Below are 26,047 nucleotides of genomic sequence, written 5' to 3' on the forward strand. Positions count from 1 at the left end.
GTTCATGTTTCGTCACCAACCTCTCAAAACACTTCACCACTGTGGATGTAAGTACTACAAGACAATAGTCATTGAGACTGGTTACCACGTTCTTCTTAGGCACCAGTACCATTGAAGCCTGCTTGACGCAGGTGTGTGCTTTGAGGCTGAAGATTTCAGTCAACACTCCAGCCAGTTGATTAGCAATGGTCCATAATACTCAGCCTGCTACCTGATCTGGGCTGGGTGCTTTCCTGAAGGATGCTCTCACATCAGCCTCAGGGACTGAAATCACTGTGTCACTGGGGGCTGTGGGAGTTCATGAAAGATCCTCCAAGTTTTGACAGTCAAAGTGAGCATAGAAGGCATTGAGCTCATCTGGGAGTCAAGCCCTATTGTCACCTACGCCACTTCTTTTCACTTTTTAAGAGGTAAGCTCATTCGAGCTCTGCCACAGCTGTTGAGCACCCTTCATTGATTCAAGCTTAGTCTGGAATTGCCAGTTTGCTCATGAGATGGCTCTCTGGAGATCGTACCTGGACCTCTTCTAACTTACTTGGTTGTGAGACATGAATGCCTCTGATCCGGCCCTCAGCAGATGGTGGAGCTCCTGGTTCATTTTTAAAAATTATTTGGACCAGCAGAAAATCTTTCTTAGCATACCAAAGAACTAATGGGTGTTGATTGGGATAAAGTATTATCTGCCCAGAGTTTTTTCAGTAGTGACCAACCAGTGCCCACTCTGTGACATATTCCCATGCAACCACAGGAGCTGTAGTCCCTGTATCTTCACCTCCTTCCTTCCCAGCGTTTGGGCATACAAACAGTCCTTCCAGATGAAGCAAGTAGGGGTGTGTGTGTGTGTGTGTGTGTGTGTGTGTGTGTGTGTGTGTGTGTGTGTGTCTGTGTCTGTGTGTGTACCTATACCCATCCAGAAAAGCAAATGGGAACTTAAGGAAGGAGCTTATCATCCATACAGCCCTGGATTAACCTAGGTCTCTGAAGAGGTGAGACGACACTTTCCCAGTATGTTGTGAGATTTCGGGTTTTCTTTGAGTATTTGGAGGGGCTGCTCTTTCAGCCCCATAATCCTGATCTTTTGTTACCCAGTGTGAGGACCAACTCACTTGGTCTGTTCCTGTGTCCGACACTGAGCCATGAAGAATAGTGTCTGGTTCCTTTCCGGCTCTCTTTCTCAAGATAAATTCATGACTAGCTTCTGCTCACTCCATGGAGATCTTCCTGCATTAATGGGTACCACATAGGCTGAATGATGGATACAGAGGACATCGTCATTCTAATTGTCTACAATAAAACTTCGTTCAAAATCAGAATGGACACAAACACCAAAGAAGGTCAGATGAAGTTGAATAAAGCGGATAGATAATTAAACGTATGGAAAACAGGGAAAAGCACGATACAGACAGAGTGAAACTTCCTCTACATTATCACAATAAACAGTCCCAGGAAAGGGGAGTATGCATTAGAACAGAGTAAATCTCCTGCACTACACTGTCATGCACTCCCGGGGTCAGACACAGATTAAAGCTCCCTCTGTGTTCTTCTATCACACACTCCCGGAGAAAAGCTACTCCTGCGTTTCCCATTACACACATATAGGTACCAGTTAGACCTAGAGGAAACCTTCCTTTCACACACTTCCTGGGCATGGGTTAGATACAGGGTGAAGTTTTCTGCGCACTGTTCCATCACACACCGCCAAGACAATAAGAATATAGTAGTGATAGAGGGTGAAGCTCCCTCCACACCTGCGTTTCCAGAAACATTGGAATAAGCTATTTACTATTTACTCATAGTAACATTAATATTTCTATTACTATTTATTATTTATGGTGCAACTGTAATGAAAACCAATTTCCCCTGGGATCAATAAAGTATGACTATGACTACTATTAAATGTGATTGATTTGGCCCAAATTAATTTGTGGTACAGACCAGCTCAGCTCAACATAACCCAGATATATCTACAAGGACACGTGCTACCTGACTGTGTGTGTGGAAGGGGGCGGGGAGATATATATGTATCTCGTAGAATAAGTCTAGGTGTAAGTGTGTCTGTTGAATGTGTTACATCACTTGTTCTATGAAATGTAACAGCTCAACATGTTAATCAAATATTTAATTACTGTTTGTGCACGTAGTTTGTCATTGAATAGTTGAGTGCCTTATTTGAGAACATGCATCCCATGTAGCAACAAGAGGGGAGCAGCAGAGGGCCCAACACTTATATCTGGCATCCTTCAATTTCAAAGTCAGTAATGAAACTGTGAAGTCCATCACAACTTCTTCGTTGGCTCGAGCCCTTACATTCTTCGTGGGATGGGACCATTTCAATCCAAGATTCAGAGTCAAGAATGTACTGCATACTGGAGGGTGGGGGAGAGAAGGAGAAAACAGAGAGGGAGGAAGCACAAGGTGAGTTTTACAGCATGGAACATGATATGTGCAAAGCAAAAACAGATCCAGAAGGTGGTACACAGCCCCAGGGCACACAGGCATCCTCTATGGCCAATGAAATCATTTTTAGAGTAACAGTGGAAAATATTGGGGGAGAAAAAGCCCTTCAGATCAGGTAATTTCTGTAATGATAACTCTGTGTCTCTCTTCACAGATGCTTCCTGACCTGGTGAGTAGTTCCAGTATCTTCTGGTTTTATTTCAGGTTTCCAGTACCTGCATCTTTGTTTGGATCTTCCGATCCTCTTTAAAGATTTTGACAATACGGTCCTATACACAGTAGTGATGAGATGCCTTTCTTTAGTGAAGTATGTCTGTCAAGGCTGAAGTTGACCTGGGGCAGTTAGGATAATACTTCTGTTCTAGTTAAGTGCCAACCCAGCATCCGTCCATATGGCCAAGCAGTCCTCCCCCCACAACATACTCTACGGTCAGCTGGGATTCTGGGCTGCTCCTTCCAAAGTGAGGGACTGGAGCCGACAAGCCTTTGACATGGAGGCAAGAGTGTGGACCATTGAAATGTAGCTGGGTTCGCACCTCAGTGATACACCCCAGCAGAGCTTGGGGTGGGGAGCAGATTTGTTTCCACGTAATGAAATCAAAGAGACTGCAGATGCTGGGAATCCGAAATAAAGACAGAAAATGTTTCATCACTGAACAGGTCAGACAGCGTCTAAGGAAAGAGAGAAATACTTAGCATTTCAGGTTAAAGGTATTGTTCTACTTTCCCTCCCACACCATGTAGCCTGAGCGCCTCCTGTTTCGATTTCTGAAATACATGTCTCCCAGCAAGTGACAACGTAGAATACTTGTATCAAACTTTCTTACTTTCTGTTCAAATCCTTCGTCTTTCCATCCTTCCCCATCAAGAGGTAGGTTTTCCCAATCTTCAGTTCAAGCCGACAGGAAAGATGCTTCAGAAAATTCCGTTGGGCTGAGGCACTGAGGAGCAAGTCGTCCACTGTTTGGGAGGAGAAGACAGATTGTGTGAGAGTCGTTCTACTGAGCTCCTTGCTGTTCAGACCATCATGGAAGAAATACTATGCCTCAGCTCCAGGTTAAATCCCAATGTTGGATGCTACCAGAATGGCATTTTCCCACTCTCTCTGGGTTAACCAGCCACTGCAAATTGTTCCTATTGTGTTGATGGCTGGTAGAATCTGTGTAAATCCCACACAGAACTGCACTGGATTTCAGTAGCAAGTCGCTAGTGCAGTGAAGCAATGGCTCTGCCAGCTGTGTCTCTGGCTGCCCAGTAACCTAAACCTTCACTTTCCGTGAAGTCAATACAGCACTGAAAAAGGCCCTTCAGTCTATAGTAAGCATCAGATTCCCATCCACAGCAGCCCCATTTGACCAGCACGGTGTCTGCAGACTTGTATTCTACTCAACTCTCTCGGTTATGGCTGGCCCCTTTAATTGACCTTCAAACAATAGAACTGGAGTCTCCTGCCCGAGAAACAGCCTCTCAGCTGTGAATCTTTCCTTGACCTGAGCAGATGGGTCCTTTTAAACCCATGATTCAAGGAAGTACATCTCATGATGTACTGTCTCAGGTGTCTGAGAAGATTTGACTTGTCCACGAAGATCTACTCAAACTTCTACAGTTACCCTACCGAAAGTACACTGATGGGTTGCACCTCAGCCTTGTACACCAGCTGCTCTGCTCTGGACTGACAAGACATGCAGAAAGTGGGTAAAACTGCCCTTTCCTTCTCTTCATTCCGTCCAGTCCATCTTCACAGAGCACTGCTTCAGGAAGACTACAAAGATACCTATCACCATGGCTATTCCCTGTTCTACCTTCAGCGAGAAGGTACACGAGCTTGTAATCTCAGATGAACAGTATTTTTAAAAAAAGGTTCTACCCTGCAGTTTTCAGGCTCCAGGAGCCAATGCCCTCTATCGCATTCCCTTCCCAGTGGTACTGCCACGATCTGGAACTCTTACCTCTTCCCCTCTCAGTTATTCCATTATCACCTCGACATCTTGCTCTGCATTACTTTGGATTGCAGCCATCACTATATTTATCATCACCATACATGCTGTTTACTCTGTGAGATTCATGCAAATAAGGAACTTCAAGGGAATGGGTGAACGTGCCAATAAGCTAATCTGAATTGGATTCTGAACTCCATCTGCACTGCCACTTCCCAAATTCATCTCGTCCATTACAGAGAGATTCTCAAGATGCCTGAGCTGGTCATGTTCGGGAGGCTTCGTTTGATGTCAAGGTGTCATCAGTCCAGCCTCCTGAAATGTTGCCCTGCATAATCTGAGCTCTTAAGGCCAAAGATTTAAGAGAGTGCTGAAAATGAGTGGTAACAGAAAAGGCAGAAATATCCAGCATCTGATATCAGGCACTTCTTAGACAAAAAGGACATCAGGGATTGTAGTAGTTGGGGCCAGTTGGCTAAATCATGGATGTTCTAATGCTTCCTACTTCAATTCCATAAGACATAAGAGCAGAATTAGGCCATTCAACCCGCTGAGTCTGTCCTACCATTTGATCATGGGTGATTTATGTTCGCTCTCAACTCCATTCTCCTGCTTTTGTAACTTTTGACACCCTTGCTAACCAAGAACTTTTCAACTTCCGCTTTAAAAATGTTTAATGACTTAGCCTCCACAGCCATCTGTGGCAATGAACTGTACAGATTTACCACCCTCCAGCTAAAGAATTTCTGGGTGTTTTTCAATTCTGAGAATGTGCGCTCGGGTCCGTGACTTGCTCACTATGGGGAAACATCCTCTCCATTTCCGCTCTGTCTATGCCTTTCAGTATTCAGTAGGTTCCAATGAGATTCTTCCTCCCATTCGAGTACAGCAAGTACAGGCCTAGAGCCATCAAATGCTCCTCATATGTTAACCCTTTCATTCCCCAGATTATCCGTGTACACTTCCTCTGGAGCCTCTCCAAATCCAGGACACCTTTCCTTTCATATGGGGCCCAGTTTAGTTCCTGGCTTTAGTCCCCCAGATTCCTATTTCTCTAATGTCCAATAAACCCTTTTGGATGCACCAAACAAATTCTGTCCCTTCTAATCCTTTTGTACCAAGGAAGTCCCAGTCAATAATAGGGAAGTTAGAATCACCAACTACAACACCCTGATGGTTTTGTGTCTCTCCATAATCTCACTACATATCTGTTCCTCTCTCTCCTACTGGCTACTGGGAGGACATCACAGTGATTGTCTCTTTCCTGGTTTTGAGCTCTACCCATTACTCCCTCAGTGGATAAGCCTTCCAGTTTGCCCTCTCCGACCGCAGCTCCCAGATTATTAGTGATGTAGTTCCCCCACCTCTGGTACATCCCTCTTTACCACGTTACAATCAGTGAACCCCTGGAACGTTCAGCTTTCCGTCCGTGCATCTGGCATCTGAAGAAGATGGCAGAGCTTTCCATCAAAATGTCAGTTATAATCGATACCTGCAACCGGCTGGAGGCCCAAGAAGAGATTATTCATTGTTTGCACCGTGATTTCCCCCAGCCCCAGAGGAACAACCTTTTGTCCAGTTGTGTACATGTCTGCACTTGGATGATGATAAACTTGACCTTGAATTTGAACTTAAACTTTAACTTACACAGTTTGATGACGCTGGAGACTGTGACTGTATAGAGTTTGAAGGATCCTATCGTGGTTTCAGCTGACACATTGACTATGTAGGCTAGAAGGAGATGACAGAAAGGCAATCATTATAAAGTGAATACTAAACTTTTCGAGTTTTCTTCATGTGAGGCTTATGAATATATGTAATATATGTCTTTGTTTTATTGTTGTGTTTCATTTTGTTAATGGTGAAATTATTAGCCCGCTGGAGAAACACTCAAATAACGGTAGAAATTTGGGGCGTCACAGAGTTGCAGCTGGTAAATATGCTGCCTCACGGCTCCAGTAACCGGGGTTCAATCTTGACCTCATGTGTTGTCTATGAGGGGTCTGCAAACTATCCCAGTGACTCTGGAATTCTTCTGTGTGCTCTTTATCCTTCCCAGCTCTGTAGATTGGCAGGTTAAACCTTGTGTGAGGCTGAAGGGTAAAATATGGGGGCCGGGGAGTTGACGGGAAGGTAGACAGAATAAAATGGGTGAAGAAGGAATCTCCAGGAACCAGTGAGAGTTTATAAAATGGTGAACCCAAGTGCCTAACTTCCTGGAAAAGGGGATCAATGATTATAGGAGATTGAGTCAAAGTAGCATAGGTAGCTTGAAGGTTACTTTAGTGCAAAAATCAGAGTGGAGAAGTGCTCAGAGTGCAAGTCAGAATTAACTAGAACAAATATACTCAGAGTGGAGTTAGAACGTAACCAGAAATGCAAGGTCGCGGGGGTAAAAGGATATAATTTAGACAGAGGGATAAGTCCGCAAATTCCTCTCTGCATTCAGATCGGCCAGGGAAGAGTCCTTAGTGACAGGAAGGCTGGGGGTACTGTTGCACATGTATCTTTAAATAATGATCACAATCCAAAGGGGAAAAACAGGAACCTGATAGTATATTCCGAAACAGCAAGATCTGCAGGTGACTATTGTAATGCGTCTGCCGTAAAGTGCAGGCAATTTATGAGGTAATGAGGCATTTCTGTGCTCCCACTGGAAGGGCTTCCTGGTGCTCACGGTAAGATCAGTCAGAATGAACTCACTCGTTCCACAACACCAGTCATGCGGTCTGGGCCCTGAGGGCCACTGGGCCCCACGTGAGAGCCAGACCTCGAAAGCGAGCAGACACATACAATCCCTGCTGCAGTGAGGAGAGTGCAGTCGAGAGGCGGATAGCAGGCATGGGCTCGATGGGCTGAAAGGACATTCACAGTCCTGCGTATAGCTTCAGTTTGTACGTGCGAGGTGTCAGGATAACCTCCCATGAGTTATTCCCTTGCACTGCAGTCAAAGGCCATCAGGCACTGCGTGTCCCAGGAGGGTAATGCCACATTGTTCCCTGGCCAGTCGATTAGCTGCCCTGTTGCTTGGCAGCTGACTGGATGAACTGCAAAGGAATTAATAATTTTGGTCCACAGTATTTTTATTTTGGGTATCATGGCTTTCAGTGTGGATCACCTGATCAGGTAAGATGCATCTACCAATCTGTATTTAAGGACACTTTAACATATTTCAATATTCCTTTCTCACTCTGTTCTTCATGGGGATAATCTAGAAATTAACACACAGATTCAGTCTGCAAGCTTCTCTGAGCATCCTTCGAATGAACTGGAAGGATAACTTATCAATGTCAGTGTCCTCACCAAGGCTCATCTCCCCAGCGTTGAGGTCCTAAGTACATCCAGTCAACACTGCTGGGCCAGTTCCCCCATGCCTTGTACCCAGTCTCCTGAAACACACACTCTATTCCAAACTCCGTAATGGGAAGAGATCTCCAGGAGGATGGAGAAAAAGAAACAAGGATGGGCTCAGAGAAAGAATGCAACATTCCCCGCTGGTTCCTGGAATTCTATGGCCCACAAACTCTCAGTGTGGAGAAGGAGCATTCAGAATGGGGTCACACTGTGTATCGGTGGTACCTGTGTGAATGAGGGAGCAGTATACTGACTGATTGCTTTACGGATTGGTACAGCAATTCCAACACAGAGGACAGTAAGAGACTACAGAGAGTGGATACAGCCCTGCCAATCTCAGGCACAGCCTTCGCCACCACTGACAGCATCAACAGGAAACACTGCCCCAAGTAGGTGGGTTCTATTGTCAAGGATCCCTACAGCCCGGTCATGCCCTCTTCTTGCTGCTGTAATCAGGCAGGGGGTATAAAAGTCTGAAGTCCTACATCACCCAGGTTCAGCAGCATCTAGTCTGCGGAAAAACATTAAGTTCCTGAACTGACCTACACAACTTTAGCTCAGGAACAGAACACTACGAACCACCTCTTACGCCAACAATGGGTGTGTGTGTGTGTTTGTAGGAGTGATGTTCATGCAAGCTAGGTTTTCACTGTACATTACCTCACCATACCTCAACTGGAGTTTGTTACATCGTACATCATAGCACCTCAACTTGGTCAAACATCACCTTAACAAAGAGCCACATGCAGACTCCCTCTGGGGAGTGATCTGTAGTTCCCGCTCTGGTTCCCTCTGCCACCTTAGAACCCAGAACAGGAGAGGAACCAACATCCTTTATGCCGCGAGCTGCAGGATCTGAAAACCCCGAACTTTGCCAGGAAACACCAGGAATGACTTCAGCTCTCCTACCTGCTGGGTAAGTGCCCTGCCTCCAGTCCCAGCGTTCTCCGTGTGAGGAGTCGGTGGTTCTTACCGTAGTCGACGATCGGGCTGTAGCAGGCAAATTCCTTTCGGTGGCTGCGTTTCACGTCCTTGCTAAAGGTGTTCTTTGCTCGAGGACACTTCCCTGTAGAAGAACAAAGGTCAGTAGAAGGCAAGGTGTCGTGGATAGGACCGAAGGTCTCTCCAGTGACTGACTTCCTCATGGAACAGGCGTGGGCAGTCTGCCCTTAGGGATCTTCCCAGTCTCGATGTGGAGAAGATGTTTCCTCTTGAGGAACACCCAAGAGAAAAAGGGATAAGGTGAAATTTCCTTCCTGTCATGAAACACACCATACAACGATCTCTGACACAGGAGGTAACCATCAGTTAGTCAGAGCCTGCTCCTGGGAATCTCTGAAGGCAAGCAACATTCCCCCTCGCTCCAGGCAATCCCGGGCCTATGACCACTCAGTGTGGAGAAGGGACAGTCAGACTGGGTTTGAGGGGGTTGTAAGTGTCTGGAACTTTCTCTTAAAGAGGGGTGGAAACCAGTGTGAGTTGCTTTAGGTCTATACATTCTTCATGAGCAAACAAAAGTCACCGAAGGGCAGGGTAACCGAGTCGGAGAAGAGTGCAGCTTGGAAACAGGGCCTTCCACCCAACTCATCCCTGCCAAACACGGTGCCTAACTAAGCTAGACCATTTGCCTGTATTTGGTTGTATGTGTCCCAACCTCTCCAGGTACTCCTTAAATGTTATTGTCTCTCTTCCATACTCCCACCAACCCCCGTGTGAAGAAGTTGCCCTTCAGCTCCCTTTCAAATCCCGGAGGGGCAAGAGGAGCTGAAGTCACGGCCAGGTCTCACTGAACAGCAGATTGGACTCATTCTCGCTCCAGCTCCCGATCCGTTCGGGCGTACTTCACCAATGTGAAATTGGGCCGATACTGACCGAGTCATCAAAACGAACCATCTGACTTGTCCAAACACAATAGCAGTGGGTGGGACTGGTGTACCTGATGAAGCAAAGCCACCAAGATCTCGAGTATAATGTGCTTACTTAAACTGTCAGATAATAGTACTGCAGCTAATGAGGCCACTTGACCCCCTGTTGCCAACAGTTTGATAGGACAATCCCATGAGCCTCAGTCCTTTGCTCTCTCACCACTGTCCTACAGTCCTAAACACCTGCTTCCCACTTGGACATCTCAATCTGCATCCCCTTCAATCCTTCATCACTGGGTAAAGTTTGTTCTCTCAGACTATGCACTTTCTCGCCTCCATCAAACCCTCACCACCTTCAATCTCTCCACAAATGCCGGAGCAGAACGTCCACATCTGAAAGGCACAGGTGGGTAGCGGAGGAAGTGTTGTGCCCTACATGGAGGCAGCTTACCTTCAGCGCATTCACAAACATCATTCTGGCAGAGTTTCGACACCACTGCACTTTGTTCAGGAGCGTTGTAAAATACAGTGCACTTGGAACCTAAAACCCAAACGTCAGACAGTCAGAAAAGCGTGAAACAATGTACTTCATTATTGTGAATACAGGCCCACTCACACATACACATCCATTCAAATGCACTCATACTCAAACAGACAGGCACACACTCTGAGAATGAGAAATGCACACACACACTCTGAGAATGAGAAATACAGACACAAACTCTGAGAATGAGAATTGCACACAGACACACACTCTGAGAATGAGAAATGCAAACTGACACACACTCTGAGAATGAGAATTGCACACAGACACACTCTGAGAACGAGAAATGCAAACTGACACACACTCTGAGAATGAGAACTTCACACAGGCACACACTCAGAATGAGAAATGCACACAGACACACTCTGAGAATGAGAAATGCACACAGACACACTCTGAGAATGAGAACTACACACAGGCATGCACTCTGAGAATGAGAAATGCAAACTGACACACTCTGAGAATGAGAACTGCACTCAGACACACACTCTGAGAATGAGAACTGCACTCAGATGCAAACTCATAACAGACTCATGTACATGATCATTCTCACACCTAGACACATGTATATACACACACTCATAAACACATGCACACATACACACAAACATGCATACCCATGAATAAGTACACACACCACATAAATCTACGTAATCCCACACATGCACCTACATACACACATAAAATCACACTCATGTGTGGTTACACACGTTTACGTTCACATTCACATCCTACGCACACACAAACACAAATGTACACAAACTGCTATCAAAGTATAACAATCTGGTGGAAGAGCTCAGTGGGTCAAGCAGCATCTGTGGGAAGGAGAAGGAATCGTTAATGCATCTGGTCTAAAGCCTGCATCTGCCTTCTCCTGTGCTTCCATTAGTGCCAATATACTGTGCAGGGGTTCTCATGAAGATCATTGGCCTGAGGTGTTGACTCTGACTTTATCTCAGCTTTGCAGCATTCACAAATATCTGCTTTCTAGCAAAATATTGGGATGGGCTACTTGGAGTATCCATGCACTGGATGAACATATTCCTGACCAGTCAGCTTTAGGGTAATTATTCTCTTAGATGCTTTGGATACAGAGAACAGTCCCAGTAACTGATGCATCAGTCAAGTTGCTCGTATCTCATGTACAAGGATTCCAGAGATGAGAAGGTAGTTCTTCAGGAGATGCTGAACAATCTATATTCTTCAGGGTCTAGAAGGATGTGGTATGATCTTATTGAAACTTATAGTTCCAAAGGGTGACAAGATGGACGTTTGGTTGTTTCTATCAGTGGGAGAGTATCAAATGAAGGGTCATAGTTACAAGATCATGGGGAGACAGTTAAAACTGAGGTGCATAGAAAATTACTCTCTCTCTCAGGAGATGGCGAATCTCTGCCTCGGATGGTGGTGGACCTACAGAGGTGTCGAAAGCAGAGTTAGATGGAGTTTTAGAAAGGTTGGGGGATTGATTGCTCGGGGAATCTAGCGCAGGAGTGGAGTTAAGGGTTTGCAGCAGATCAGCACGAATGTGGGGGAGCAGGCTTGAGGGGCCAAGTGGCCATCTCCTATTTTCTTCTGTACTTTGTGGCTCAGTGCCACCATTTGTACTTTTAAAAACACAATGAGTAAAAGCAGGCAAGCCCCTCCTGGTCCAAGACAACAAGTGCTTCGGTATCAGCTCCCATTGATCACCAGGGAGCAATTCACATCTGACCCCCATCGGCCTGTGCATCTCATCACCTGTCCAGTAGGCTGCCAGCCAGATGGAGTGATTCACTTTCATCGTGGTGAGACCTTACCTTCGTACTAAACAACTGTACTCACTTGGATTGTAATAGTCATAAAGTACTGCGCTTGCTGGCTGGATCAATCCAATTGGAACTACCTGCTTTGCACCAAAGGCCACACATTCCTTGTCTTTAGTGACCTGCAGAAGGAACATCAAAATTGCTTCAGAGACTGGCTGAACACCTGCTCTCAGAACAGACTTTCTGTGGATACAGGGACAGAAGAAGGCTATTTAGCCCATCGGACTCATCCTATCATGCCTTTGCCTCTTATTCGACTACTTACTGCTCACCCAGTGAAATAAGCGGAGGATATGTGGGTCGTTTTTGAGGTGAACCCACTGTCCTCCAAACACTTTCACCTATCAACAATAGCAATGACTCCCACTGAACCCAGGATGCACTCGAGGTGGCAAAGGGCTTTCCCCCACATTTTTACCTTTCTGAGTAATGATCATTTTTGCAGGAGACAGCTTGAGACAATGGCATGTTGATGTAAGTTCTGATTTAATTTTGATATAATAGATTGCCTGTGCCAGTTCCTTCTGTCCCTGGTGATACATCAGTCTTTCCAAACATGAGCCTGGCTATGAATCTTGGATGAATTCTTGATCCCCCAGTCTATCTTGCCACGGCTCGTGGCTCTTTATTTGTCCACTTGTACTGCGTTTGGTCTGTAGCTGCTGCACTGCTTTCTGCTTACTACTTCAATATATTACGGTCTGACTGGACGGCACGTAATCAGAAATTTCCCACTGTATGTTAGTAGGTGTGACCAATTTCCAGTCTTGCACTAATACAATTATTTGTGTTGTGACACAAGCTAAGTTCAGTACTGACGTGTGATGCTGATTAAATCTCCCTATATTCTAATGATTAAGTTCATTAAATATTATTATTAAGACAACAACTGAGCACATCTCCCTGTAGATAAAAATTATCTCAGTTGGTTTGACTTAAACTAAATGCAATAGATTTTGTTCTGCCATTCACAATATCTCCCAACTTCATCTTCCATATATAACATGACAAACACAATTGTGATTGCAGAATGATTCATAATTGCCTCAACATGGTGTGTCCATCATTACTTTGCTGATACATAGCATTGCCATAGTCTCCCCTGCACACTAGTCTCACTCAGTGACCTTGGGAAGCAACCCCAAACCATTCTGCAGTTGGGTCTGTTCTTGCCATCTGTAGGCAACTGAAGGAAATTCCTCTATCTCCACGCAGGTGGAATTTCCCAGGGCACCAGTGTATGTGACTTGGAGATCCCACAAGGAATGTTGACTTTCCAAAGGTTCTAGAAGACTGCCCGGGACAGAGAGGGGTAAACCCATAAAATACTATATAACAAATGAAAGACACGCACACACACACACACACACACTACAGACTGTTATTACCGATTGCAGGTAAAGCAGTACTCTGCCATCTTTGAACTCATAATGATCAATGTATCGATCCACAAGCTTTGATAGCTGAAAAATAAAAATATTACTTGTATTAATAGCTTACTCCTATCCACTCACTGCAGACAAATAAGTGTTTCTTTACAATGTAGTTGAATACAGTGATCAGTGGCCTGCTGAATCATTACCAACGGGCCCCCTTCACGTCAACGCAACCTTCCTAGTATCCTCTTTGACAGCTTTCTGAATTACATACTGGAAATGCTGAAGTATTCAGCAGATTGGGCAGCATCTATAGAGAAACTGACAATGTTTCCAATAGGAGCGACTCCCACCAACATTGCCAACCCTACAGTGTTTCCACCATTTTGTTCATCAACTCCTAAAAGACTTAATTGGTAGTAACAGAAACATTAACTCTGTTCCTCGCTCCACAGATGCTGCATGGACTACTGAGTGTTTCCAACATTTTGCAGTTTTATATCCTTTACTCCTTTATCCTAGGTGTTTTTTAATGCATCTGGACCTGTTGAAAATGGCTTAATTCCTATCCTGAAGAATGCCAGTGCATCAGATAGTTTTTGCATTCAGTAGTTTCATAGTTATCATCTCTGACTCCTGCCTCTTAATTCTAGGATTATTTCATTAACGGAGTTCAAATTCATTGCCCCTGATTGTTAATCTAGACCTCTGGGTTACTGGTTTAGTATCCGAGCCACAGTACTCATGGTTCTTCCAAAGACTTCAAAGAACCAGAATCATTCAACTGATCCTGAGAGTTGCATCGGTCACAGGTTGGGAGGCGGGAGATATCAGACCTTCCTGACCTCTAAACTCAGCTGGAAGGCCAAAAAAATCCGGGGATCTGATCAAGTATTGGAAGCTCCATAGAACCACCCCATTCCTGACCACAGGAGTCCTTCAGTGGAGTAGCTAATGGGTGATAAATGGAAGCTAGCCAACAACATCAGCAGCTCTTTGGATCAATATCAAACACTGGGAACAGGACGAGTTAGAGAGCCAGTGTCTGTTTCTCAGTGCAGTATTGCCCAGAAACTACAGCGCATAGTTATAATGTGACAGGGAAAAGGTTTAAAAATGATGTGAAGGGTTATCATTTTCACATAGAGAATAGTTGGTACCTGGAAAGAGCTGCCAGAGGAGGTGAAGATGGAAGGAACAGTAACAATATTCAAGAGGTGTCTGGACAGGTACTTGAATGGCAGAGCAAAGTGGTATCAAATTAATGCAAGCAAGCTGGATTAATATAGATGGATGAGGATCAGTCTGGTGGACTGAAAGCTCAGCTCCAGTCCTGTACAACTCGATGACTGTATGCACCTGAGCCCTTCCAGCCTCTCCACTGTTCAACATGTTCACTCTGGCAACCTTTTTCCACTTCCTCTCCAGACCCTTTTGATTATTTAGGGAAGCAGACCCAAGAATGACAAGTAAATTTCAGTGCAGTTTGAGGTGATGAAGCTTGGAAAGTCATACCAGTGAAGATATACATATACTATGAATGGTAGGGGACTGAGGAGTAGAATGAAGCAGAGAGACTCAGGGGTAGAAGTTTGCAGTTTGTTGAAAGCGGCATCACAGGTAACCGGGGTGGGGGGAGTTAGGAAAGGGCATTTAGCATGCCGGTCTTCATCAGTCAATACATTGACGGTTGGAGTTGTGACATGGTGTTCCAGCTGTTAAAAAAAACTGGTGATGCAATATTGGAGTACTGTATTTTCCCAGTTTTGATCACCCTGTTACAGGCAAATGTGGCTAAGTTGGAAAGAGTGCAGAAAAAGATTTACGAGGATGTTGCCAGGACTGAGGGTCCTTGGATATAGCGATAGAGGGAGTGGTTGACCAAGCTGGGCCTTGATTTCTCCCCTTCCTTTCCAGCCCTGCTAAAGGGTCTTGGCCTGAAGTGTCAACTGTCTACTCTTTTCCATAGATGCTGCCTGGCCTGCTGAGTTCCTCCAGCATTTTTTGCATGTTACTCTAGGTCTTCATTGCTTTGAATGTATTGTAATGTTGAGGTAGCTTTATCGAAGTGCTTAAAATAATAAGCGGCATAGATAAGTTGACAGTGGTAGATTATTCCCAAGGTGATCCCAAAACTAGAGCATGCAGATGTAGTAAATGACCTCAGGAGCAGATTTTTCATGCAGAGGGTAGTGAATATATGGAATAAGATGCCAACAGAAGTGGTTAAGTTGGAAGAATAATATCTTTTAAGAAGCACTTGGATAAGTATATGCAGAGAGGCAACTTAGAGGGAGAGGTGCTGGACTAAGGAAATTAGGACGTTGGGTTTACAACGTGGTCCTCATTGATTGGTGGGGTTGAAGGGACTACATCCATCCTGACTTGCTCTAACTCTTTGTCCCTTGGTCCCATTGGGTCTAAGAAATATCTTTACCCACTTTTTGAATGTATTTAATGAATTGTCCTCCAACCCAGTCTCGATTCTAAATGGCATTCCCCATATTCTGTCACACCTAGCTCTGTGCTACACAGCCATCAGGAACATCTTTTGGATCCACTCTGTCTAGTCATATTGGAATGATTTGGCTTTCCATGATATCCTCTCTTGCTCTAACATACTCCAGTGAATCTTTAAGACTCAGTCTGCCTTTCAAAACTCCCAGTCCAAAGAAGATGGGACATAATGAGGGTCTCTCACAGATTTACATCCCTAACCTGCTTCAAACTAAACCATGCCTCTGATAACAGATGCTGGCATGTAGAGCAATAAACCATTTGCTGAAGGACCTCATAGGTTCGAGCAGCGTCTGGGAGGGAAAGCTGTTGACGTTTCTGGACGAAACCCTGCATCAGGAGTCTTTCAAAAAACAAATTCAGCCAGGCGGATGAGACTGCAGAGGGGCACTGGTGGATCTTTGCTGCAGAAAGTAGCGATAGGATCTAGACCCTCCTGGTGGGAGAATGGGGTTGTACAATGATGGGACATTCCTGGTGGAGATCAAACAGTTTGGGGTGGGGGGGGGAGGACAGTGAAACAGTCATCAAATATATACGGTATATAATTGGAAAAGGAAGCTAGTTGGAACTGAGTCCCTGGCCAGAGCTTATTGAAAGGAGAAGCAGGCCCAGATGGCCATTTCCTGCTCCTATTTCATATGTCCTTATGTCTTTATGTTCTGAAGAACGCTAGGTATCCCAGATGTAGGTGAGAAAGGTCTGGGCAAGGGAAAACAATAGAAATACAGACAGATTGCATTGCTCCAAAGGGATGGAATTGGCTCCAGACTGTCGTCGATTACACACAATTCTGATCAGACCCTAGTGGAGGAAGAAATCCTGACCTTTTCCAGATCACTCCCATCTGGCTCAAATCCACTCAGCAAGGAGATGTCCACGATTGCCATTCCTGAGGGTTCCTCCCCAGAGGCTCCTTCAGCCACGTGCCTTTGGGAAACAGACAAATCAGTTCTAAATTAGTTCCTGCCATTGGTACCTGAGCCAGAGTAAAATCAGTTACTATAGACACAAAGAGAAAGTGAATGCAAAGCTGCACAACCGTAAGCAGACAACCCACTGACCTTGTTCAATGCAATGGTAGAACACTTCTTAGAGGAACACAAGAGATTCTGCAGATGCGGGAAATCTTGAGCAACACACAGAAAAAATGCTGGAAGAACTCAGCAGATTAGGCAGGGAAATGAACAGTTGACATCTTGGGCCAAGAAATGAAACATCGACTGTATATTTCCCTACGTTGATGCTGCCTGACTCTCGAAACTTCCTCCAGCATATGTGTGTGTGTGTGGGGGGCTTAGGCGGCTTTCTCAGATCTTTGCGCAATATCGTTTAAGTTAAGGTGCGAAGCAATTAATTATGGGAGTTTCTAAACAGGTCAATTAATCTTTACAGATTGGAATGTACTGTACTGCAGATGAAGGTTTGTGTACAGCAGAAAAGCAGGATGAAACAAAATCTGGAACATTGATATCTGATTTTTAAAGCAATGACGTATAGTAAACCTCCAATAGTTCAGAAATCGCAATGACAAAGCATCTGGGTTGGCAGGTGATGTTTCCTACATGCCCTTTAAACTTACTGGAGACCTCTTTCCTTTTCTCTCTCTTTAAACACACGGGAAGGAGTGGTGGGGGGACCAATTTAAATTCACAGAGAAGGCACACCAGCAGCTAAACTTTGTGAGGAGTTTGGAAGATTTGGTATGTTACCACCAAAGACTGTAACAGGTGTACTGTGGGAAACATTCTGCATCACTGTCTGGTGCGGAAACCCCACTGAAAAGTATTGCAGGAGAAAGAAGAGGGTTGTTGTCTCAACCAGCTCCATCATGAGAACAATGCACCCCACAATCACAGACATTATGCAATGATTGTGCCTCAACAAGTCCATCATCATCCGGGCCATGCCCTCTTCTCATTATTAACAGGAGCCTGAAGACCCACAATCAATGTTTTAGGAACAGCTTCTTTCCCTCTGCCACCACAGCAGCCCATGAACCCTGAGCACTATCTGGCTATTCTTCTTTTGCACTAGTTTTTATTGCAACTTATAATATTTTTATTATGCATTGCAATGTACTGCTGCCGCAAAACAACAAATTTTACATGTGTTGATAATAATAAACCTGATTCTGGTTCTAATTCGGATTCTGATCTTCAGATTCACTGGGACCTTCTATCTCAATCACTCTTGAATTTCACTGAGTCTCACTTCACATTCAAAGGGGCCCCGTAACTGACATAGTATCAATCAAATAAAATACTCCGCAAACACGAGGAAATCTGCAGATGCTGGAAATTCAAGCAACACAAACAAAATGCTGGTGGAACGCAGAAGGCCAGGCAGCATCTCTTGGAAGAGGTACGGTCGACGTTTCGGGTCGAGGCCCTTCGTGTGACATCTGAAAAAGTGAGCTAAAGGTGTTCTGGTAGTAACATCTGACAGTTCAACAAAAATAGCTGGCACCACTATCCCAAGACTGTCAGATCATTGGAGAGTAATGGAGAATTTATTCACTGGGACATTATCATTACTAATGAGTCCAGTATTTGTGTCACCTGAGAAATCCCTTAAATGTATTACCTGCTGAAATGCCCATGGCTGTGTGTGGCTCAGGGCTCCAGAGTCACCTGTGAGAATGTTAGTGTAAGGATGGGGGAAAAGGGATGACGCACAGCTTTCCTAACCACAATCGCAGTCACTGTAACTGATGCATCCTACTGATTTAATGAGCTGAACCCATACCTCTGACTCAGCCTCCAAAACCATCCAGTGTCACATTGCCTCACTTTGTGAAGTTCTCCAAAACCTACTAATTTACCAAATAAACTGAAGTTAATGCGTAGCGATTGAAAGTTAGCGTAAAGCCTGGCATTTCTCACCCTCTCCTACTGACTGGCCAAGGAGTTGGCTGGAAAAGATCGGCACCCAAAGGCTGGAGTGGTACATACACCAGCAGAGCTCCTGCCTGATACAACGTACAATGATTGCAATGTGACATGTGGGGATCTCTGACGATGAACGTTGCCTGCCTGGGAGAACGCCAGATGAAGATACTGCCAGTGAGGGATGTGCCTGTGACACATTGGGCTGAGTCCACAGATCTCTGCTGCTTCTTATGTTACTGGGATTTTGAACTGGTGTAGCTGAGCGTGATGGAGCGGTCAGGACATCGAATAGCCGTGGGTTCTGTGTTGCGGTTGTGCAAGTGTGCAGCAGGCTAACACACTGATTACTGTTCCCGCGAACCATGTGCACCTGGGACAGCATTCTAACCGTGGTCAGCGTGCAAAGCAATTGGCGCCAGGTTCATGGGGAACCCAGTGTGCTCCCACACAGCGAGTGAGTCACAGAGTCACACAGCAGGGAAATGGGACTATTAAACGACACCACCACATTTATCAAGTACCAGTCGCATTGTATTCTCCCCACAATCCCATCAAATTTTCCCACATTCTACCACCCAGCCACAAACCAGGGACCGCTTACAGTGGACAATTAACCTAATGAATTGCAAGGAAACCAAAGCACCCCGGAACACTCACATGACCGCAGGGTCAGCACTGGAAGCCGATTTCGAACCTGGATCTTTATGAGGTGGAGGCTCAACTAGCTGTGCCTCTGTGAAGCTCTTTACAACTCACTACTTCTGCGTAATATTTGATTTTAGACTAACTGATTATTATCCCTGAACAACTGACCCCAAAACGCAATCGCGGTACCACTGCGTTCCCTTTGCTCCTGATCCAAAGTTCCCTGTGATAGAGGATTGGTGACACTGACCAGAAGCAGACCTCGTAATAAAGGACCTCGGCGTTGTCTGCAGCTGGAGCCTGCCTCCTGCTTCGGGATCGTAGGTCGAACCAGCCTATCCCACTGACCGGTTGATCCGCTGGAAAATCGTATTCATAGTCAGAGTAGTCAGTAACTGCAGGAAAGGAGATGTCTCTGTTAGTGAAAGTGTTCCAGTTCACAAAGAGAGTTTAAAAGCAGCTAGAAGCTCAGCCAGGTCTTCCCTCTGTCTGTGAGCTCACCTTTGATCTTATGCACCTTGACACTAGGATCTTGGATTTGGAGATGAGCTTGTAGCCATTGTACACATATTTCCTCACAGCTTAGAAGCAGACCATTCTGCCCATCAAGTCAATGTCAGCTTCTGGCACAACTGTATCTATCCCATCCCGCAGCCCACACTCAGTTTTCTGCAACCCAACCCTTTTTCCAAAAGTCGAGTGCCACTCTGGATGTGCTTTGCATCTGGCCCCTCAACTCCACTCCAGTGGCTGCTGTCTCTTGAGGGTGGAGGCGCACACTCTTCCTGTGGCTCACTTCACCGCACATAGATGCCACACTCAGCCAACTAGGCATACAGTACCTGCCTCAACCACTTCCTTTGGAACCTCGCTCCACATATGGACCACACTCTGGCTGAACAAGTTGCCTTAGGGTTCTGATTTAATCTTTTCCCGCTGAGCTTAAGTTTATAGCTTCTAGTTCTTGACTAAAGGCAACGCTACCAAACTCGGTAAAATTCCAGCAGCTCAAATTCAATCCTGACCTCTGGCGCCCTCTGTGTGTGGAGTCTGCACGTTCACCCTGTCACCACATAGCTTTCCCACCAGGTGCTCCAGTTGCCTCCCCACATTGCAATGACACGTGGGTCAGTGAGTTTATTGGATCTTGGAAGTGATGCTGAGGAGTTAATGTCTGTGAGGGAGAATACTTTACAGGGAACTGAGAGCACGGGGTTGATGGGATTGCTCTGTGAACTGGCAGAGACTCAATGGGCTGAACGATCTTCTGCCCTTGTGATTTACGAACGCAGGTTCATTAGAATGATGAACTATTCATTCATTTGCCTGAGCCCTGGTGCTGTGTGGTGGAGAAAGAAGTTTACAATGACAATTAGTCATGCAGCACAGAAACCTAACTGGTCAGTGCCAACTAAGACACCTTTTGCCTCATTTGGCCCATATCTAATCCTTTCTATCCATGTAGCTGCCCAAGTACCCTTTAAGTGTTAATGTATCCACCTGGACCACTTCCATCCCAAGTACAGACACACCCTTGATGAAAATACCACCCCTCATGGTGTAGTTTACCACAGAGATAAAGAGCGAGAGAGACACATACTGCCGGAAGCTTTGGTCATCCTCGAACGCAGGAAGGGGTGGACCAGCAAACGGAGAATTCCAACACAAGGTCTCCAACATGAGGCAATGAGCTCACTCTAACCCTCTACACCTGGTCTGCTGAGTATTTCTAGCAACTTGTGATTTTATTCCTGCCAAGACCTGATGGCTAAGATCCTGACCAATGTACCCACCGTTAAAAGAAGTGCCGCACTGAGCGTTTGCTCAAAGATTGTCCCAAGACAGGAGGCTGGAGCAGGGGGAACATCGTTTCACTTGGGAGAATTGCTGGAACAGACCATGGAACATAGGACAGCACAAGGACAGGCGCTTTGTCTCTCTGTGTCGGCACCAACCATGTTGCCAGTGTAACTAATCCCATCAGCCCGCACATGATCCAGCCGCACCCCTACCCTCTTCCCTGCCTGTTCAATGTGCCTGTATCTGCATTGATCACCTCCTTTTGCAGCACCTATCACTCTCTGTGTAAAAATATGCCTCTACTTTAAATTTCCCTCTCTCACCTTAAACCTATTCGACATTTTAAATAAAATGGTAGAAGAGAAAAAAACTTTGACATATGTATTCGTCTTATAACTTTATAAACTTCTATCAAGTCACACCTCAAACTCTGACACTTCAGAGTGTCTCCAACTTCTACTCGTAGTTAACCCAGTGCTTCCCAAGCCAGGCAACATGCCGGTGAATCTCTTCTGCACACTCTCTGGAGCTTTCGCATCCTTGCAGTATTGCAGCGACCAGAACTACACGCAATACTCCAGATATGGTTTTACCTAACTTTTAACCTGCTGCAACATGACTCCCCACCCTTTCTATTCAACACTGCCAAAAGTGATAACCTCACTTAGGATGACAGGCTCAGAAATGGAGTACAAGCTGATCCATAAATAATTGTAGAAGGTAGACGAGTGGCAGAGATGAGGAACAGGGAGGGTGGGGCCTACTATCATTGAACCAGCAGACACATGAAATGCCAGTGATCTCCTCCTCCACCAAAACCTTTCACACTATGCCTTCAGTTCCTCACCTGCGTAGTCCACCTTGCCTCGGACCTTTACTTCCAGCCGTAAATAGCCACAGGTATTTCCCGTTTCTTCCAAAACGTGGTACGATTTCAGAATCTACAAATTCCACAAAAGAATCTCAATTAAAGCAGTGAGCTACAACACCTGAATTTTGTTCACTGTGACGCTGGCGGCCTCACGCTCCAGTGAACCCTGTTCAATCCTCAGCTCAGGTGTCCCTGTGAGCCCCTGGGAGTCCCTCTGGTGCTCTGCTTTCAAAGTTCAGAGTGAATTCATAATCCGTGTTTGTATCTGTCACCATATAGTACCCTGAGGTACATTTACTTGCGGGCATCCATAGTAGAACAAGGAGGTATAATAGAATCATGAAAACCGACACACGACAAAGACTGACAAGCAGCCAGTGGGCAAACAAGGAAAATGTGCAACTTCAAAATGCAGCAAATTAATCAGCAAAAAAATTAAATGAATAAATAAATAAGCGAATAAATAAGTAGATGGGTGGGTGGATACATAGACAGATCAATAGATAGGTAGACAAATTGGTAGGTACATAGATCGATAAATAGATCAATAGAAAGATCAAAAGGCAGATCGATAGATAGATAGATCAATGGATGGACAAATTGATAAATACACAGATTCACAGATAGTTACACAGATCGATAAATAGATCAACAAACTGAGACAGATCAATAGACAGACAGTTTGATAGATAGCTAGACAGATCGATAGATAGACAGATTGATAAATAGATAGACAAAAGGATGGACAGATTGATAGATAGATCACTAAATAGAAAAATCTGATAGACAGATCAACAGATAGTCAAAATGAGAGACAGATAGATTGATAGCTACATAGATCAATAGATTGATTGATAGGCAGGCAGATTGATAGGCAGACAAATTGATAGACAGATAGGTCGATGGATAGACAGATCAATAGGCAGACAAATCGATAGACAGATAGATAAATAGATCGATAGATTAGATAGACAGGTCAATGGATAGACAGATAGATCCCTTCATACCTACATACACACTGTGCATAAGAAGTTGTAAAGTCTTTGAAGGTGACACCTTGTGTTGTGTTGAGTGATCAGTTCAGGGTGAGGTGAGTAAAGTTATGTACGTTGATTCAGGAGCTTAATGGTTGAAGGGCAATAACTGTTCCTGATCCTGGTGGTTTGGAACCTAAGGCTCCTTTACCTTCTTTGCGATGGCAACAACAGTGAGATTAAAAAAAAAACATGGTCGGTGGGGGATTGTTGATTATTGAGTCTCCTTGATGGTGGATGCTGCTTCCTTATGCCAGCACTCCTTGTGGGTACGTTGGGTGGCAGGGAGGGCTTTTCTTCCCACATCCCAAATTTGGGAGCTTACTGCTGGGTTCAGTGGACACTCTGAATTGTTCATGATGTGTGAGTGAATGGGAAAGCCTGGGTGGTGGAGGCCTGATGGGAATCTGGGGTGAGTAGGTTACAGAGAAAGATGTGGGTAAATGGATAAGGTGTGGTTCCCCTGAGAGCCAGCATAGTTTGTCCGGTCACTCCTTTTTAGCTAGTTTGGGCAATTTTGAATCAGGTCGGATTGCCCATATGCAACACTGAGCTGAACTGAATATGCCTTTTGATTTTGTGTTTCATATTCTATGCTTCCCTCATCTTTTTTGTTGCTATTTGCAGGACTTAGATTTTGTTTTGCCCATGGGAGAGGAGGTGGGGGGGGGTTGATGTTTTTTTCTTCGACCGCGTTCTATGGTTCTTTGTTTCATGGCTGTCTGTGGGAAGACGAATCTCAGGTTGTATAATACACACGTACAGTACTTTATAATAAAAGTACTTTGAATTCTTTGAAAATTAAAACAAATGCCACCTCAGACGAAGCTGTTATACTTGCGTGACTCTTTTCCAGAGATGCTACCTGACCTCTTGATTTACAGAATTGTCCTCTTTTGCTAAGCACCCGTCCTGGTTTCTGCTCTTCTTCTGTCAAACCAGGTTGTCCCTCTTGACTGCATTCAGGAAGATCTGTCTCGAATCACTAAAGCCAAAGCTCATCCAAGTTGAAAACTGAAGTCCCATTACCTGTTAGTTCTGGCCAAGCGTAGTCTCTTCTACCATCACAGTCTTCTTTTAATGGTCCATCAGCAGCTCGACCCATCACTGTTCTGATAGCATATGGTCCATCGCTAACACTGTGAATCACTTGCAATGGATCAAACGCCTTTGGTACATTCATCCCCATCAACAGCTCAATTTCTGACTCAACTTCTGGCAAATAAGCATGTTCCAGGTGGGGCCTTTCCTGAAGATCTCTCTGACGGGGGATCCCTGTGTTAGGCAGTTCACAATAGCTTTCACTGTCTAAGCCAGCCACTTTCAACCCAGAAACAACGTAGCTATCCACAATGTTCTCTTGACCCATTGTGTATAAGAGAATGCGTGTTCCTTTCCCTGTCAGGTTGGGCTTGTTCGTGAGGCTGTCTGGGCAATACACTGGTGTACTTCCTTGATCTAGGGAAGCATAAGTAACCACTGTCTTGTTACTTTTCTTAGGCTTCACCTGAACTGGGATTACGGGAAGTTTACAATCATGATCACCAGCCCCGCAAGACCATTAGATACCAAGGCAGTGCTTGCCACTGTGTTTCCTCTATTCATAGCTTGTTTCGAATCTGCAACCTTTTCATCAGCTCTGGGCTCAGTTTCGTCTTCACTTTCCACAGTAGCCAGTATAGTAGCAAAGCTGCTTTCTTTAGCTTGAAAACGAGTTTGTGACCCAGTTTTGTTCATACTTTTACTTACTGCCAGCGATGTAGCGGTGTATTTCTGTCCAAACACTGTGTGCAGCAGTCTCCACTTGCCTTTCAATAAAATCAACAGCGTCAGTGAATGTAAACTTATGGCTGTGCCTCTCTTGCAGCCCGTGCACCACTGATCTCATTCTTTCCAAAGTTCATCGGGCAAGTGATTTACAACATTCTTCGTATTAGCAGGCATGTTCAACTCCTGCATGGCCTGCACATCTTCTATGGCATTGCAACAACTTCTAAGGAAAGGACTGCAGTCTTAAAGAGCTTTCACATCTTGATTTGATATGGGGCCAAGAAAGATCCTTTTTGATGTAGTTTTGAACTCATCACCGAAATGTTCCTGCAGTAAAGCTTGGGCCTTCATATATCCTTGCTCTGGGCTGGCCCACTGGCAACTTTTGACAAGCTCTCTAGGGTAAACTTCAGGGTACTGATCAAGAAAATAGAGATGCTCACCATAACCTTCAGTCTTGCCTTCAGTGCTATTCCTGAAAGCCCTCAAAAATGAATGATACCGCAGTGGATCACCATCGAAGATTTGAATCTCTCTTTTAATCAAAGAGGCAGTGTATTGTTGATGCATCACCGTGCTTGTTATTTCTGTTTGTGTCCTAATGACCTCCAGTGCAGCACTTAGACCTCTATCATCTGAAACATGAGTGCCAACAAACTGCAAACTAGTGTTCTCCAAAGCAGCTTGCGCTATTGGATACTGCATAAGTTTGGAGTAACTCTTTAGTGCAGGCTGCAAACGAACTACGCGTTGGGGTTCAAACTCATGGCTCATAGACATTTAACCCTCAGATGAATTCACCTTGACATTGAGCTTGCTGGATTTTCTCCGTTCCATGTCGACACAGGAACTGCTCTTCCGGAGCACCCACACCACTTGCAGTCCACGGCACTTCAACTCGGGCCATCTTGGCTACAATTCCTTCTTGCAACTTAAGCTGCTCCGCCTGCTCTTCCTGATTTCTCTGAAGCTGTTCCTGTCTCTTTGAAGCTGTTTCACCTTTTTCTCTAAGGTCTGCTTATCCGTCAATATTTGTTGCCTTGCATATAGCAGCTAAATCAGCCTTAATTTCAATGCGAACCAATGCACAGAACATCTCACTAACAACAGAACCTGCTCCACTCACATTAGACTCACTGTGTAACCCATCCTGTAACTTATCAGTTATCACAACTTGG

The 26,047-nt window shown here is 45.0% G+C and overlaps 1 protein-coding gene across 1 annotated transcript in view; it reads right to left on the bottom strand.

Annotated features, from left to right (window-relative positions):
* Positions 1-2,104: 2,104 nt before the first annotated feature.
* The window catches only part of LOC140198096 (complement C4-like), a 125,785-nt gene continuing 101,842 nt past the window's right edge, over positions 2,105-26,047 (bottom strand). Inside the window, exons 32-41 of the mRNA XM_072258996.1 lie at positions 22,042-22,135; positions 19,645-19,789; positions 16,686-16,788; positions 13,354-13,428; positions 11,982-12,084; positions 10,065-10,154; positions 8,722-8,814; positions 6,042-6,125; positions 3,285-3,417; positions 2,105-2,366 (exon numbers count right to left, since the gene is read on the bottom strand). Coding sequence (XP_072115097.1) covers positions 2,225-2,366; positions 3,285-3,417; positions 6,042-6,125; positions 8,722-8,814; positions 10,065-10,154; positions 11,982-12,084; positions 13,354-13,428; positions 16,686-16,788; positions 19,645-19,789; positions 22,042-22,135 — 1,062 coding nt within the window. The 3' untranslated portion in view covers positions 2,105-2,224. The remainder of the gene's footprint in view (positions 2,367-3,284; positions 3,418-6,041; positions 6,126-8,721; positions 8,815-10,064; positions 10,155-11,981; positions 12,085-13,353; positions 13,429-16,685; positions 16,789-19,644; positions 19,790-22,041; positions 22,136-26,047) is intronic.

The sequence above is a fragment of the Mobula birostris genome, chromosome 5 (assembly GCF_030028105.1).
Source record: "Mobula birostris isolate sMobBir1 chromosome 5, sMobBir1.hap1, whole genome shotgun sequence".
In the NCBI taxonomy this organism is placed as follows: domain Eukaryota; kingdom Metazoa; phylum Chordata; class Chondrichthyes; order Myliobatiformes; family Myliobatidae; genus Mobula; species Mobula birostris.